The sequence below is a fragment of the Mesoplodon densirostris genome, chromosome 10, assembly GCF_025265405.1.
Source record: "Mesoplodon densirostris isolate mMesDen1 chromosome 10, mMesDen1 primary haplotype, whole genome shotgun sequence".
Lineage (NCBI taxonomy): Eukaryota > Metazoa > Chordata > Mammalia > Artiodactyla > Ziphiidae > Mesoplodon > Mesoplodon densirostris.
In genome coordinates, this window is record NC_082670.1 from 73703793 (window position 1) to 73718996 (window position 15204).

Here is a 15204-nt window from a genome sequence, read left to right on the forward strand (position 1 = left end):
GGTGTGAGGTGATACCTCATTGTAGTTTTGATTTGCATTTCTCTAATGATTAATGATGTTGAGCATCCTTTCACATGTTTGTTGGCAATCTGTATATCATCTTTGGAGAAATGTCTGTTTAGATCTTCTGCCCATTTTTGGATTGTTTGTTTTTTTGATAATGAGCCGCATGAGCTGCTTGTAAATTTTGGAGATTAATCCTTTGTCAGTTGCTTCATTTACAAATATTTTCTCCCATTCTGAGGGTCGTCTTTTCATCTTGTTTATGTTTTCCTTTGCTGTGTAAAAGCTTTTGAGTTTCATTAGGTCCCATTTGTTTATTTTTGTTTTTATTTCCATTTGTCTAGGAGGTGGGTCAAAAAAGATCTTGCTGTGATTTATGTCATGGAGTGTTCTGCCTGTGTTTTCCTATAAAAGTTTTATAGTGTCTGGTCTTACATTTAGGTCTTTAATCCATTTTGAATTTACTTTTGTGTATGGTGTTAGGGAGTATTCTAATTTCATTCTTTTACATGTAGCTGTCCAGTTTTCCCAGCACCACTTATTGAAGAGGCTGTCTTTTCTCCATTGTATATTTTTGCCCCCTTTATCAAAAAAAAAGGTGACCATATGTGAGTGGGGTTATCTCTCGGCATTCTATCCTGTTCCATTGATCTATATTTCTGTTTTTGTGCTGGTACAATACTATCTTGATTACTGTAGCTTTGTAGTGTAGTCTGAAGTCGGGGAGCCTGATTCCTCCAGCTCCGTTTTTCTTTCTCAAGATTGCTTTGGCTATTTGGGGTCTTTTGTGTTTCCATACAAATTGTGAAATTTTTTGTTCTACTTCTGTGAAAAATGCCATTGGTAGTTTGATAAGGATTGCATTGAATCTGTAGATTGCTTTGGGTAGTATAGTCATTTTCACAGTGTTGATTCTTCCAATCCAAGAACATGGTATGTCTCTCCATCTGTTTGTGTCACCTTTGATTTATTTCATCAGTGTCTTATAGTTTTCTGCATTCAGGTCTTTTGTCTCCTTATGTAGGTTTATTCCTAGGTATTTTATTCTTTTTGTTGCAGTGGTAAATGGGAGTGTTTCCTTAATTTCTCTTTCAGATTTTTCATCATTAATGTATAGGAATGCAAGAGATTTCTGTGCATTAATTTTGTATCCTGCTACTTTACCAAATTAATTGATTAGCTCTAGTAGTTTTCTGGTAGGATCTTTAGGATTCTCTATGTATAGTATCATGTCATCTGCAAACAGTCACAGCTTTACTTCTTCTTTCCACTTTGGATTCCTTTTATTTCTTTTTCTTCTCTGATTGCTGTGGCTAAAACTTCCATAACTATGTTGAATAATAGTGGTGAGAGTGGACAACCTTGTCTTGTTCCTGATCTTAGAGGAAATGGTTTCAGTTTTTCACCATTAAGAACGATATTGGCTGTGGGTTTTTCATATATGGCCTTTATTATGTTGAGGTAAGTTCCCTCTATGCCTACTTTCTGGAGGGTTTTTATCATAAATGGGTGTTGAATTTTATCGAAAGCTTTTTCTGCATCTATTGAGATGATCATATGGTTTTTCTCCTTCAGTTTGTTAATATGGTTAATCACATTGATTTGCATATATTGAAGAATCCTTGCATTCCTGGGATAAACCCCACTTGATCATGGTGTATGATCCTTTTAATGTGCTGTTGGATTGTGTTTGCTAGTATTTTGGTGAGAATTTTTGTGTCTGTGTTCATCAGTGATATTGGCCTATAATTTTCTTTTTGTGTGGTATCTTTGTCTGGTTTTGGTATCCGGGTGACAGTGGCCCTATTCATAGAATGAGCTTGGGAGTGTTCCTTCCTCTGCAACTTTTTGGGAGAGTTTGAGAAGGAGAGGTGTTAACTCTTCTCTAAATGTTTGGTAGAATTCACCTGTGAAGTCATCTGGTCCTGGACTTTTGTTTGTTGAAAGTTTTTTAATCACAGTTTCAATTTCAGTACTTGTGATTGGTCTGTTCCTATTTTCTATTTCTTCCTAGTTCAGCCTTGGAAGGTTGTACCTTTCTAAGAATTTGTCCATTTCTTCCAGGTTGTCCATTTTATTGGTGTATAGTTGCTTGTAATAGTCTCTTATTATCCTTCGTACTTCTGTGGTGTCATTTGTTACTTACCTTTTTTCATGTCTAATTTTATTGATTTGAGCCCTCTCCCTTTTTTCCCTGATGAATCTCTAGCTAAAGGTTTATCAGTTTTGTTCATCTTTTCAAAGAACCAGCTTTTCGTTTCATTGATCTTTTTTTATTGTTTTCTTTGTCTCTATTTCATTTATTTCTGCTCTGATCTTTATGATTTCTTCTACTCACTTTGGGTTTTGTTTGTTCTTCTTTCTCTAGTTCCTTTAGGTCTAAGGTTAGGTTGTTTATTTGAGATTTTTCTTGTTTCCTGAGGTAAGATTGTATTGCTATAAACTTCCCTCTTAGAACTGCCTTTGCTGCATCCCATAGGTTTTGGATCGTCATGTTTTTGTCCTTTGTCTCTAGGAATTTTTTGATTTCCTCTTTGATTTCTTCAGTGATGCATTGGTTGTTTACTAATATATTGTTTAGCCTCCATGTGTTTGTGTTTTTTATAATTTTTTTTTCCTGTAATTGATTTCTAATCTCATAGCATTGTGGTCGGAAAGGACGCTTGATATGATTTCAGTTTTCTTAAATTTACCAAGGCTTGATTTGTGTCCCAAGATGTGATCTGTCCTGGAGAATGTTCAGTGTGCACTTGTGAAGAAAGTATATTCTGCTGTTTTCGGATGGAATGCCCTATAAATATCAATTAAATCCATCTGGTCTGATGTATTATTTAAAGCTTGTGTTTCCCTATTGATCTTCTGTCTGGATGACCTGTCCATTGGTGTAAGTGGGGTGTTAAAGTCCCCCACTGTTACTGTGTTACCATCGATTTCCCCTTTTATGGCTGTTGGCATTTGCTTTATATATTGAGGTGCTACTATGTTGGGTGCATATATATTTACAATTGTTATATCTTCTTCTTGGATTGATCCCTTGATCATTATGTAGTGTCCTTATCTCTTGTAACAGTCTATTTTGTCTGATACAAGTATTGCTACTCCAGCTTTCTTTTGATTTCCATCGCTTGGAATCTTTTTCCATCCCCTCACTTTCAGCCTATATATGTCCCTAGGTCTGAAGTGGGTCTCCTGTAGACAGCATATATACTGGTCTTGTTTTTGTATCCATTCAGCCAGTCTGCATCTTTTGGTTGGAGCATTTAATCCATTTACATTTAAGGTAATTATCGATATGTTTGTTCCTATTGCCATTTTTTTAATTGTTTTGGATTTGTTTTTGTTGTTCTTCTTGCTTCCCTTTTTCTTTTGTTCTCTTCTCTTATGGTTTGATGACTATCTTTATTTATTTATTTATTTATTTATTTTTGCGGTATGCGGGCCTCTCACTGCTGTGGCCTCCCCCGTTGCGGAGCACAGGCTCCGGACGCGCAGGCTCCGGACGCGCAGGCCCAGCGGCCATGGCTCACGGGCCCAGCCGCTCCGCGGCATATGGGATCCTCCCAGACCGGGGCACGAACCCGCATCCCCCGCATCGGCAGGCGGACTCCCAACCACTTGCGCCACCAGGGAGGCCCGATGACTATCTTTAGTGTTGTGTTTGGGTTGCTTTTTCTTTTTTGTGTGTGTATCTATTTTAGTTTTTTGGTTTGCAGTTCCCATGAGGTTTTGATATAGCAGTCTACATACAAGGTTGTTTTAAGTTGCTGGTCTCTTGATTTCAAATGCAGTTCCCATATTCTGCATTTGTAGTCTCCTCATGGTTGCTGGTTTTGACATCATATTTGTGTATGGGTGATTTCCTACTTAATTACTTTATGTTTGCATTTACCAGTGAGCTTTCCCATTTGTGATTTTCTTATTTCTAGTTGTGGCCTCTTTTTTTACCCCCCTTCCTAGAGAAGTTCCTTTAGCATTTGTTGTAAGGCTAATTTGGTGATGCTGAATTCTCTTAGCTTTTGCTTGTCTGTAAAGCTTTTGATTTCTCCGTTGAATCTGAATGAGAGCCTTGCTTGTTAGAGTATTCTTGGTTGTAGGTTTTTCCCTTTCATCACCTATACTCCAATAAGGATGTTTAAAAGACATATATGTGTGTGTGTGTGTGTGTGTATATATATATATATATATATATATATATATATCTTGTGCCACTCTCTTCTGGCCTTCAAGAGTTTCTGCTGAAAAATCAGCTGACCTTATAGGGATTCCCTTGTATGTTATTTGTTGCTTTTCCCTTATTGCTTTTAATATTTTTTCTTTGTATTTAATTTTTGTCAGTTTGATTAATATGTGTCTCGGTGTGTTCCTCCTTGGGTTTATCCTGTATGGGACTCTGTGCTTTCTGGACTTGGGTGACTATTTCCTTTCCCATGTTAGGGAACTTTTCAGCTATAATCTCTTCAAATACTTTCTCAGGCCCTTTCCCTTTCTCTTCTTCTTCTGGGACCCCTATAATGTGAATGTTGGTGCATTTAATGTCCCAGAAGTCTCTGAGACTGTCCTCATTTCTTTTCATTCTTTTTTCTTTATTCTATTCTGTGGCAGTGATTTCCACCACTCTGTCTTCCAGCTCACTTATTCGTTCTTCTGCCTCAGTTATTCTGCTACTGATTCCTTATGGTGTGTTTTTCATTTCACTTACTGTGTTGTTCATCTCTGTTCTTTAAATCTTTCGTCTCTTTGTTAAACATTTCTTGTATCTTCTTGGTCTGTGCCTACATCCTTTTTCTGAGATTTTGAGTCATCATTACTCTGAATTCTTTTTCAGGTAGATTACCTATCTCTAAAGGAGCTTGAATTTAAATGTGAAGGTTCTAAGACCCTCAGCCCAGTCCCCACGCCTCTCACCTGTGAAGGCGACTGGGTGCCCCTGCAGGGGACTGTTGTCAAGTTAGTCCATGCCCATGAGCACTCATTGCTCTTGGGGTTTGTGGCCAGCGTCTGAAGGACTGAGAAGTCTTCATGATGTGCGCAGGATTGTGTTGGATGCCTGTGGTCTGGGCCCTGGGAGTGTGGTGGCCCCAGCCTTCCAGCACCTCGGCTCCCCACCAGGGTGCTTGCTAGGACCAGGCTCAGCTGTTTAGGAGGCTTGGGAGACCCATGTGTTGCTTCTTCAGGGCCAGGGGACAGCAGCAGGACTGGACGTGGGAGGTGGGGGCATCCCAGCCCAGCATGTCACTGACCTGGCTTCTCCCCACACAGCCCAGAGCACGCGGAGCCAGAGGTCCAGGTGGTGCCCGGGTCCGGCCAGATCATCTTCCTGCCCTTCACCTGCATTGGCTACACCGCCACCAACCAGGACTTCATCCAGCGCCTGAGCACGCTCATCCGGCAGGCCATTGAGCGGCAGCTACCTGCTTGGATCGAGGCTGCCAACCAGCGAGAGGAGGGCCAGGGCGAGCAGGGCGAGGATGATGATGAGGAGGAGGAGGATGTTACTGAGAACCGCTACTTTGAAATGGGGCCCCCGGATGTGGAGGAAGAGGAAGAGGGTGGGCCAGGAGAGGAAGAGGAAGAAGAGGAGGAAGAAGAGGAGGAGGAGGAGGGCGAGGAGGAGCGCCTGGCTCTCGAGTGGGCCCTGGGTGCAGATGAGGACTTCCTGCTGGAGCACATCCGCATCCTCAAGGTGCTCTGGTGCTTCTTGATCCACGTGCAGGGCAGCATCCGCCAGTTCGCTGCCTGCCTCGTGCTCACGGACTTCGGCATTGCCGTCTTTGAGATCCCGCACCAGGAGTCGCGGGGCAGCAGCCAGCACATCCTCTCCTCCCTGCGCTTTGTGTTCTGCTTCCCGCACGGCGACCTCACCGAGTTTGGCTTCCTCATGCCGGAGCTGTGCCTGGTGCTCAAGGTGCGGCACAGCGAGAACACGCTCTTCATCATCTCAGACGCCGCCAACCTGCACGAGTTCCACGCTGACCTGCGCTCTTGCTTCGCCCCGCAGCACATGGCCATGCTGTGCAGCCCCGTGCTCTACGGCAGCCACACCAGCCTGCAGGAGTTCCTGCGCCAGCTGCTCACCTTCTACAAGGTGGCGGGCGGCTGCCAGGAGCGCAGCCAGGGCTGCTTCCCCGTGTACCTGGTCTACAGTGACAAACGCATGGTGCAGACAGCCGCCGGGGACTACTCGGGCAACATCGAGTGGGCCAGCTGCACGCTGTGCTCCGCTGTGCGGCGCTCCTGCTGCGCACCCTCCGAGGCTGTCAAGTCTGCTGCCATCCCCTACTGGCTGCTGCTCACACCCCAGCACCTCAATGTCATCAAGGCCGACTTCAACCCCATGCCCAATCGTGGCACCCACAACTGCCGCAACCGCAACAGCTTCAAGCTTAGCCGTGTGCCGCTCTCCACTGTGCTTCTGGACCCCACACGCAGCTGCACTCAGCCGAGGGGCGCCTTCGCAGACGGCCACGTGCTTGAGCTGCTTGTGGGCTACCGCTTTGTCACCGCCATCTTTGTGCTGCCCCATGAGAAGTTCCACTTCCTGCGCATCTACAACCAGCTGCGGGCCTCACTGCAGGACCTGAAGACTGTAGTCATTGCCAAGACCCCTGCAACCGGGGACAGGCCTCAGAGCCCTCCTGTGGATGGCCAGCCTGCCAAGGACGGGGCCCGGTAAGACCAAGCATGGGCTTTTTGGGGCCGGGGGCGGGAGGCCGGCTGAGACCACCCACCTCACCCAGATCTCCAGCACCCCCTCAGCATTGCCTTTGGCTCCCTCGGGCTTGGTGCTGGGCTGCTCCTTATCTCCCAAGGCTTCAGAAGAGGCTCAGGAAAGCTGTCCTTCCACAAAGCCAGGCTGGCCCAGTTCTCTGCCACTTAGAGTCCTGTGTGGCTGGGTCCCCAGGCTCCTGCTCCCACCTTGCCTGGCCCTCTCCACTGGGTCCAAGCATGGCCTCTAGGCATCACCCACGCCTCCTCGCCTGCAGGCTCACAGTCCTGTGGCTGGCTCTGTGAGCTAGGGGGCTGCTTCAGGCACCACCTGCCTCTGACCCCCAGCTCCAAGCCCGTACCCTTTGGTGAGCCACACATGCCTTCTCAGGAAGACCTGGGTTGCTCAGGGGCCCTCTCTGTGTGTAATTTTGTGAGTCTGTTCCAAAGGAAGCTGTTGGCTGAGAGCAGCAAGGTCTGAGTGTGTGAGCTGGGTGGTCACTTTGTGCAAAGCTCCTTTTCTTCTGGGGGGAGAGTGAAGTGCAGAGAGGGGAGGAGTTGGCAGCCCTGTCCTCTTCTTTTTTTTCTTTTTTAATTTCTTTTTGGCTGCATTGGGTCTTCGTTGTTGCGTGTGGGCTTTTTCTAGTTGTGGTGAGCGGGGGCTACTCTTCATTGCGGTGCGCAGGCTTCTCATTGTGGTGGCTTCTCTTGTTGCGGAGCACGGGGTCTAGGTGCGCGGGCTTCAGTAGTTGTGGCACGCGGGCTTCAGTAGTTGTGGCTCGTGGGCTCTAGAGCGCAGGCTCAGTAGTTGTGGCTCACAGGCTTAGTTGCTCTGCGGCATGTGGGATCTTCCCAGACCAGGGCTCAAACCCGTGTCCCCTGCATTGGCAGGCGGATTCTTAACCACTGCGCCACCAGGGAAGCCCAGCCCTGTCCTCTTCTTCCTTACTCTCCTTCCCCTGCTCCTGCCCCCGAGCCTGGCTTCTCTCAGGGCCACTTGGGGTTGGCATATAATGGCTTGTGGGGGGCCATGGTCACACCCACAGGTTCACCTGTGCCTGGGGCTCAAGAGGTGCCCTGTGCCCTTCAGGGTGCCCCTTTCTCCTATTACTGCTCCCAACTTCATGTATGCTGGGGCTTCCCTACCTGGGCAAGAAAGCCCTTTGTTTGTTGGCCTTCCTCTCCCATGAGACACGGTGTAGCTCACTTTCTCTTCCATCCTGGTGGACAGTGGAGACCCTGCCCTCACCCCAGCATCTCACAGGGCATGCCTTCTCTCTCCAACCCAGCCCCTCAACTGATGCTCCCAAAGGTCATCCAGCATCTTCCTGGCTGAATCAGGAACCCCTCTTATGCCCAGCTCAAGTCCTATGCTCTCCGTAGAGACCCTTGATGCCTCCAGGTACTGGAGAGCCCCTTAGGCCAGAGGCAGCCTTGCATGGCCATCTCTCCGTCTCCCTGCCCCTATGATGAAGCTTCAGATGGTGACACTTTGTCTCAGTTTCCCTGCCACCCCCAAGCCTGGCTGGACCCTGCCCACAGTAGGGACTGCATGCAGAAAGCAGGCGTTCTGCTTCACCCCAGCAGATGCATCTCTGCCCCGAGACAGCAGGAGGACAGCCCGGAGGGCTTGGGGGCATTTGGCCCAGTGCAAGATCAGGGCCCCAGGGATCTCTTTCAACAGCTGGACTGTCCAGTTGAGAGGATGACATCCAGGACTCCCCACCAACATGAGCTTGGGCATGCAGGCTGGTGGCAGGGAGCTCCAAACCTCTGTGAGTGTTCTTTCTGAGCATTGTTTGATCTCATGCTTGGAACAGACTAGAGAAAACCCAGTGTGGCCACATGCAGTGGTGGCCGAGTGGGGTGAGATCCTGGGCCACCTGAGGAGGCCTCAAAGGCAAACTGAGGAGCAGTTTGAGTATTTGGTTCTCAACTCCATGTTCCCCAAGGTCCCAGCCCTGGGCACCTTGGTCCGTGCTCTGGACTCTGTAGTGGCATTTCTGACACCTTTACCACCTTCTCAAAATGATTTTTCAGCCCACGAGCCACATCTGTCTTTCTCAGCCCTGCCCTATCTTCCCATCTCCCCCCGAAGAGAAAGGGCCCAGGCACTTTCTCTTTCCTCTTTGGTATTCCCATAAGGAACCAAGATGAAATCCCCAGATGACCCCAGAGGTGGTGTGTGTTACATGCGTTTCCCTCACACTGAGGTTTCACGTGGGATGTGAATCTGCATTTGGGACTCACGTGTTAATATGGTTTTTCTTGGGGGATTGGGAGATGCAGCAATGAGCAGCATCTCCAGGAGGTCCCAGCAGAGGCTCCAGCCCCAGCCCCAGCGGAGGTCCCAGCTCTAACCCCGGCAAAGACCCCAGCTCCAGCAGAGCCCTCAGTGCCAGCTTTGGTCCCAGCGGAGGCCCCAGCCTCAGCAGAGACCCCTTCGGAGGCCTCAGTGGGGGCCTCGGCCCTGGCAGCAGAGGCCCCAGCACAAGTGGAGGCCCCTGCCCAGTACCCAAGCGAGCACTTGATCCGGTCCACGTCAGAGGAGAATCAGATCCCCTCGCACCTGCCCGCCTGCCCGTCGCTCCGGCACATCGCCAGCCTGCGGGGGAGCGCCATCGTCGAATTCTTCCACAGCAGCGTTGCCGAGGTAGGGCCAGCGCGCCTGTGGAGGAAGGTGGCACTGTTGTCCTGGGGCCCCGGCAGGCTCGCCTTGGGGTCAGCCTCAGGTTCCCAGACTTATGTGTGCTGGCTTTTCCCCCAGCTTCAGCTTTTCACAGCTTTGAGGACCTGAGTAGGGAGAACCTGGGGTGCCCTCCCCTGGCCAGTTGTTCCCTCCATCACCGCCTCCTCCTATGGCCATTCCTAGCCTCGGGCTCCGGGCAGACCCCGCGGCACACCATCTCCCATCCCTTACCTCCTCTGCTTCGGAGTTTGTAAATACGTTGACGAGACACAGTAGCGGTCCCATGGCTCCCCATCCAAGGCTGTGGGCCCGTCCCTGGGACGGCAGGTCACTGGGTAGTGGGGCTGGCGGAGGCCACCCTCCGCAGAGGCCTGGAGGAAGAGCTGTGTGCCCTGGCTGCCCTGCTCTCCTGCAGGCCCCAACCTGGCCCCTCTGTGTCCAGGTGGAAAACGAGGAGCTGCGGCACCTCCTGTGGTCGTCGGTGGTGTTCTACCAGACGCCGGGGCTAGAGGTGACCGCCTGTGTGCTGCTCTCCACCAAGGCTGTGTACTTTGTGCTGCATGATGGCCTCCGCCGCTACTTCTCGGAGCCGCTACAGGGTGGGCACTGGGGCCTGAGGGGATGGGCGGGGTTCTGTCTCTAGAGCCCCTGTGCCACGTCAGGCAGACATGATTTGGCTGCACTGGGCCGAGAATCTCTTTTCTGAGGAAGGGGGGTGATGACAGCACTTTCCTCCTGGAGCTGTCACGTGGGATGCGAGGCCAGGCGTGAAAGCGCCCAGTAAGGCCCCGTGAGTGCCCAGGACCCAGGTGTGCTGGGGGGGTGTTGGGCAGCCTCTGCCCCTTGGGACCTTGGTGGGCGCCTTAGCTAGTGCCCTGTCCTAGGGCTTCTGGTGTCTCCAGCGCACCAGGCAAGGCTCAGACTGTAGAACACGTTTCCCCGAGGCCATGTGTGCTCAGAGGTGGCGGGGGCTCCTCGCCAGGCCTCAGTGGGCCAGGCCATCATGGGGGCCCGTTTCTGCTCCAGGCAGCTGCACACTTGGGAACCCTGTGCTCACCCAGCACGGTCACCACCACGTTCGCTCCCTTTCTGTCTACCACAGACTTCTGGCATCAGAAAAACGCCGACTACAACAACAGTCCCTTCCACATCTCTCAGTGCTTTGTTTTAAAACTCAGCGACCTGCATGTAGTCAACGTTGGACTCTTTGACCAGTATTTCCGGCTGACGGGTGAGTGGCCACTGTGCTTTTGTCCTATTTTGGGTGAAGGCCAGTGTCACCAGTGGGCTTCCACCTTCATATGTGGGTGCATTATCGCAGGCAGAGTTTATCTGCTCACAAGCCAGTTCACCGGAGCGGGAGGAAGCAGCTTCAGGAACTGCTGAGAGGGCAGAACTCACCCCCCAGGACTTGGAGCGAGAGGCTGGGGACAGAGGCGGCAAAGTGCTGGGTGGGCGGGCAGAGTGGGCCCTGGGCTCACGGGCAGGATGTTTCTGACTCATACTTCCTGAAGAGAGAAAGCTAAGCTCTTTCCCTAATGCCTCTGTATCCCCTTCCAGAAAAATGTGACAGCCCTTCCGGCCTGAGAAATGGCTGTCTCCCCCAGGCCCCGTGATGCTTCCTCAAGTGGGTCCTCCTGGCCCCAGGGGTGGGGCTGGGGCTGGGGGGAGTAGCGACCTGCAACCGTGCCCGGCCCCTTCTCCCGCAGGCTCCTCTCCGGCGCAGGTGGTTACATGCTTGACACGGGACAGCTACCTGACACACTGCTTCCTCCAACACCTCATGGCCGTGCTCTCCTTGCTGGAACGCACGCCCTCACCTGAGCCTGTCGACAAAGACTTCTACTCCGAGTTTGGAAACAAGACCACAGGTATCCCCACCCAGCTCGGGTCTCCTCGCCAACCCCAAGGGCTGCAGCAGGCCCCGGAGCAACCCCTCTGCTTCTAGCTCTCGCTCACTCGCGCGCGCTCTCTCTCTGTCTCTCTCTCTGTCTCTCTCTCTGTCTCTCTCTCTTGTCTCTCTCTCTGTCCCTCTTTCTCTTTCTCTCTTTTCCTGCTTAGTCAGCTAGGGTTTTCCATGGCAGAGTTTCTGGCCCGGCAAATCCACAACCGTTCAGCATCTCAGTGTCTGCTCTTCTCTGAGCTGCTGGCCTGAGGGTCTCTGCCTGAGGGTGGGGGCTTGGAGCGCTCTCTCCCACTTCTGACAGACACGTGACTCATGCTGCCGCCTCTGGGTGGCTTGGGGCTGCTGGTGAACCACCACAGGCCAGTTCCAGGCTGCAGCCCTGGTGGCGTCTCTCTCTGCAGGGAAGATGGAGAACTATGAGTTGATCCACTCAAGCCGTGTCAAGTTCACCTACCCCAGTGAGGAGGAGGTCGGGGACCTGACATTCACTGTGGCCCAGAAGGTGGCTGACCCAGAGAAGGCGCCATCCCTCAGCATCCTGCTGTACGTGCAGGCCTTCCAGGTGGGCACACCACTATCTGGGCGCTGCAGGGGCATGTTGCGCCCCAAAACGCTCCTGCTCACCAGCGCCGAGATCTTCCTCCTGGACGAGGACTTCGTCCACTACCCGCTGCCCGAGTTCGCCAAAGAGCCGCCACAGAGGGACCGGTACCGGCTGGACGACGGCCGCCGCATCCGGGACCTGGACCGCGTGCTCATGGGCTACCAGACATACCCACAGGCCCTCACCCTGGTCTTTGACGATGTGCAGGGCCACGACCTCATGGGCAGCGTCACCCTGGACCACTTTGGGGAGGTGCCAGGTGGCCCGGCTAGAGGCGGCCAGGGCCGTGAGGTCCAGTGGCAGGTGTTTGTCCCCAGTGCTGAGAGCCGAGAGAAGCTTATCTCGCTGTTGGCCCGCCAGTGGGAGGCCCTCTGTGGCCGGGAGCTGCCCGTGGAGCTCACTGGCTAGCCCGGGTTGTAGCTGGCCCTTGCCACCCGCCGTGTCTGGCCTGGTGTCCCCTCAGGGCCGCTAAGCAGGCTTTCTTTGCTTTTTAAAAATGTTTTCTCTTTTCGGTACCTTTGTTTGATTGTCCTCCCAGAGAATGTGAACATGTGTGTTCAGTTGGTTCTCAGCCTCCCGCGGATCTGCTGCCTGCCCCCGGTGCTGCGTGGCCAGGCACACCAGTTTCGTGTCTTCTTTCGTGGGACCGTTGTTAACATGTGGCGCCGTGGGTCTGGTTTACTCTTTTACGCGTCCTTTCCCGAGATGTTAAGTTCAGTCTTGTTGCTGTTGCTGTCATTGTGGGCACTTGCTGCTAATTATGAAGCTGGCAGAGAAATGCACATTGAAAGCTCCCGCCCCATGCAGTTTTCCAAAGGGGAGGCCTCTCCTGGTCCAGGCAAGTGGGAGAGCCCCATGGGGGCAGGAGTCCCCCAGGCCTTGGGGCTGAGAAGGCTGGGAGCAGGGGACCTAGAGCTGCCAGCACCAAGTGTGATTCCTGTCGCCTATTTTCTCTATTCCAGTAAAGCCAAGTTTGACACAGTCTGGGTCTTTTATTTCAAGGGCCACTGGGGTCCCAGCAGGGCATTGGTCCAGGGTGTGATTGGCCTGAGGGGGAGAGGGTGCCTAGAGATGCAAGAAGGTCTTGGGGGAAAGGAAGAGGGGAGGAGCCTGTGAAGGGCAAAGGGAGCTGCTCTCCCAGGGCCAGATGCTGGATAGGTGTCTGTGGAGCCTGGGACAGGGGAGGTGTGAGGGGATCTTTGGACAGTGCCGTGCTGGGCTGTGGCTCAACCAGCAGCCTCAGGGCAAATGAGAGGAATGAAGCTCCTCAGGTGCCCCTGGCATACCGGCTGCTGCCCTGCCACCCTCAGATCAGGAATGTCACACCCGACCTGTTGTGAGGGTTAGGCCTGGAGTCTGGGACGGCTTACTCTGTGGGGTCTAGGGGTCTCACCAGCATGGCCTGCAGAGGAGGTGGCCCCAGCGGTGGATAGTGGGGAGGAGGGCTCTGTGCCGCCCGTGTCTGGGTTCATGTCCTGAGAGATGGTTGCTTCAGGGAGCTCTGCTGAGGTAGGATGTGGGATTTCTTTGGGAGCCACCCCCTGTTCCCAGTCCCTCCTCAACCCATTTCTACCCCATAGCAGGGCCCCTGAGGCCCACTTACTTTCTCTCATCCTGGCCAGTCAGGAGCCTTCGGCCCTAAGGTGCAGGACCGTTTCAGCCCAGCAGTATTGGGGATGGGGGAGGGGGCAGCCGGGTTCCCAGGGTTGCTTCTCCTCATTTTTCCCTTCGTGCCAGCAGAGTGGGGATCCTCGCCTGGAGGACCCATCACCATCAGGAAGGCTGTGGTGGATGGGAGGAGCCACCAAGGGGAGGAGAGGGTCTCCGCATTCACCTCCCCCAGGCTGGATCTCAAAGACCAGCCCCATGGCCCCTCAGCTGACGGGGGAGGGGCTGCCCCCGACCAGACCTTTATCGAAGGACCGTACAGATGGCCACCTGCCTGTCTCCATCTGTTATGTCATACATAAATGGGCATTTATAGACCAGAGGCAGGGTTCACCACGCATAGGCCTTACCGCCTGGACTGCTGTTCCCAGGTCCCACAGCCCAACAGTTAGCAGCCGACCCCAGCCTGGGTCCGTGAGGACAGGACCTAATGGGGGGAGTCCGTGCAATGTAGTGGGGGGAAGGGTGCCCCGCAGGCAGCAGACCTGGGGTTGGATCTTCACCCTGGTTAGCTGAGTGATCTTAAACAAATTCCCTAGCCCCTTTGAGCGTCCGTTTCCCCACCAGTAACGGGATAATAAAAGTGCCTGCATTCATTCAGCCCACAAATCTGAAGTGAGCATCCATGCGTGAACCAGCCCGGCCCCTTCCCTGCTCTCCCATAGCTGACATTCCAGCGGGGGACAGAAAATAAACAAACTAGTGTCAGCTGGTGGCCAGTGCTACGAGGAGGTGAAGGCTGGAGACCTTTGACCTGAGGCTGAACGTTGTGGTGAGTCTGTGAGGATCTGGGGTAACGGCAGCACCCAGGGAGCTCGCTCTGTGGTTATGGAGTAGAAAAGCCTGTGGTGGAACAGAGTGGGGGGTGTGGAGAGCAGGCAGCCAGGTCAGAGAGGCCGGCCTGGTGTGGAGAGGGATCCGGGGCACAGGGGGCAAGCCTCAGGGCTGAGTGGAGAATGGATTGGGAAGGGAGGGCTACTGGCAGCAGGGAGGCCCCTCTGGGCGAGAAGGGCGGCGCAGGGACACATAGGGGATGGGGATCCTGGGCGGTGGAGGCCGAGCAGGGCAGGTGAGAGGGAGCAGCCTGATGACCGTCCACTTAGCAGGGAGTCGGAGGCCTGCACGTGCCCTCAGCAGCTGGAAAGGTAGAGGCAGACAGACCTGATTCAGAGGCTGCCCTCTCCCCCAAGCACCAGAACCCCCAGAGCTTCCGAATGCAACATGCTGGGCTTGCAGGCACGCGGGGTGGGGAGTTGTTGCAGCTGCTCCTGCATGTGCTTCACAGCCTCTGAAACACCCCAGGCTTGTGGCTAATGGTGGGCTTGGAGGCTGATGCCAGGAGGAGGGTCCCGGGCCAGGAAGCCCCAAGCTGGGCCCAGGCGTCCATGCAGGGGTCAGTGGCCAGCACCTTCCCTTCCGCCTGCAGGCTGCTGATACGCAGGAGGAAATCCTGGCGGGTTCCTGTGGGGGTGAGCTGGCGGGGCCTCCCGGCTGCTTTTAAAGCGCCCGCCCGCCCACCCGCCCTGTCCTGCCTGCCTGCCCGCCCTGCGCCTGCCTCCTAGAGCTCGTTCTCCACGCTGGCTGCCCCAGTTCTGTCCTGGACAGCGTGCCCGCCAGCCCCCACCAGCC

At 53.1% G+C, this 15204-nt stretch overlaps 1 protein-coding gene across 3 annotated transcripts in view; it reads left to right on the forward strand.

Moving 5' to 3' along the window:
* NISCH (nischarin) overlaps window positions 1–15042 on the forward strand; it is a 45038-nt gene extending 29996 nt beyond the window's left edge. The window contains exons 16-23 of one of the 3 annotated variants that reach the window (XM_060109416.1): window positions 5263–6672; window positions 8992–9361; window positions 9840–9996; window positions 10500–10628; window positions 11107–11268; window positions 11705–11865; window positions 14241–14347; window positions 15002–15042. In XM_060109416.1, coding sequence (XP_059965399.1) covers window positions 5263–6672; window positions 8992–9361; window positions 9840–9996; window positions 10500–10628; window positions 11107–11268; window positions 11705–11865; window positions 14241–14333 — 2482 coding nt within the window. In that variant the 3' untranslated portion in view covers window positions 14334–14347; window positions 15002–15042. Of the gene's footprint in view, window positions 1–5262; window positions 6673–8991; window positions 9362–9839; window positions 9997–10499; window positions 10629–11106; window positions 11269–11704; window positions 12881–14240; window positions 14348–15001 lie in introns of those variants that run through there. The other 2 variants (XM_060109414.1, XM_060109415.1) reach the window with 2 other exon arrangements.
* The last annotated feature ends 162 nt before the right edge of the window (window positions 15043–15204 follow it).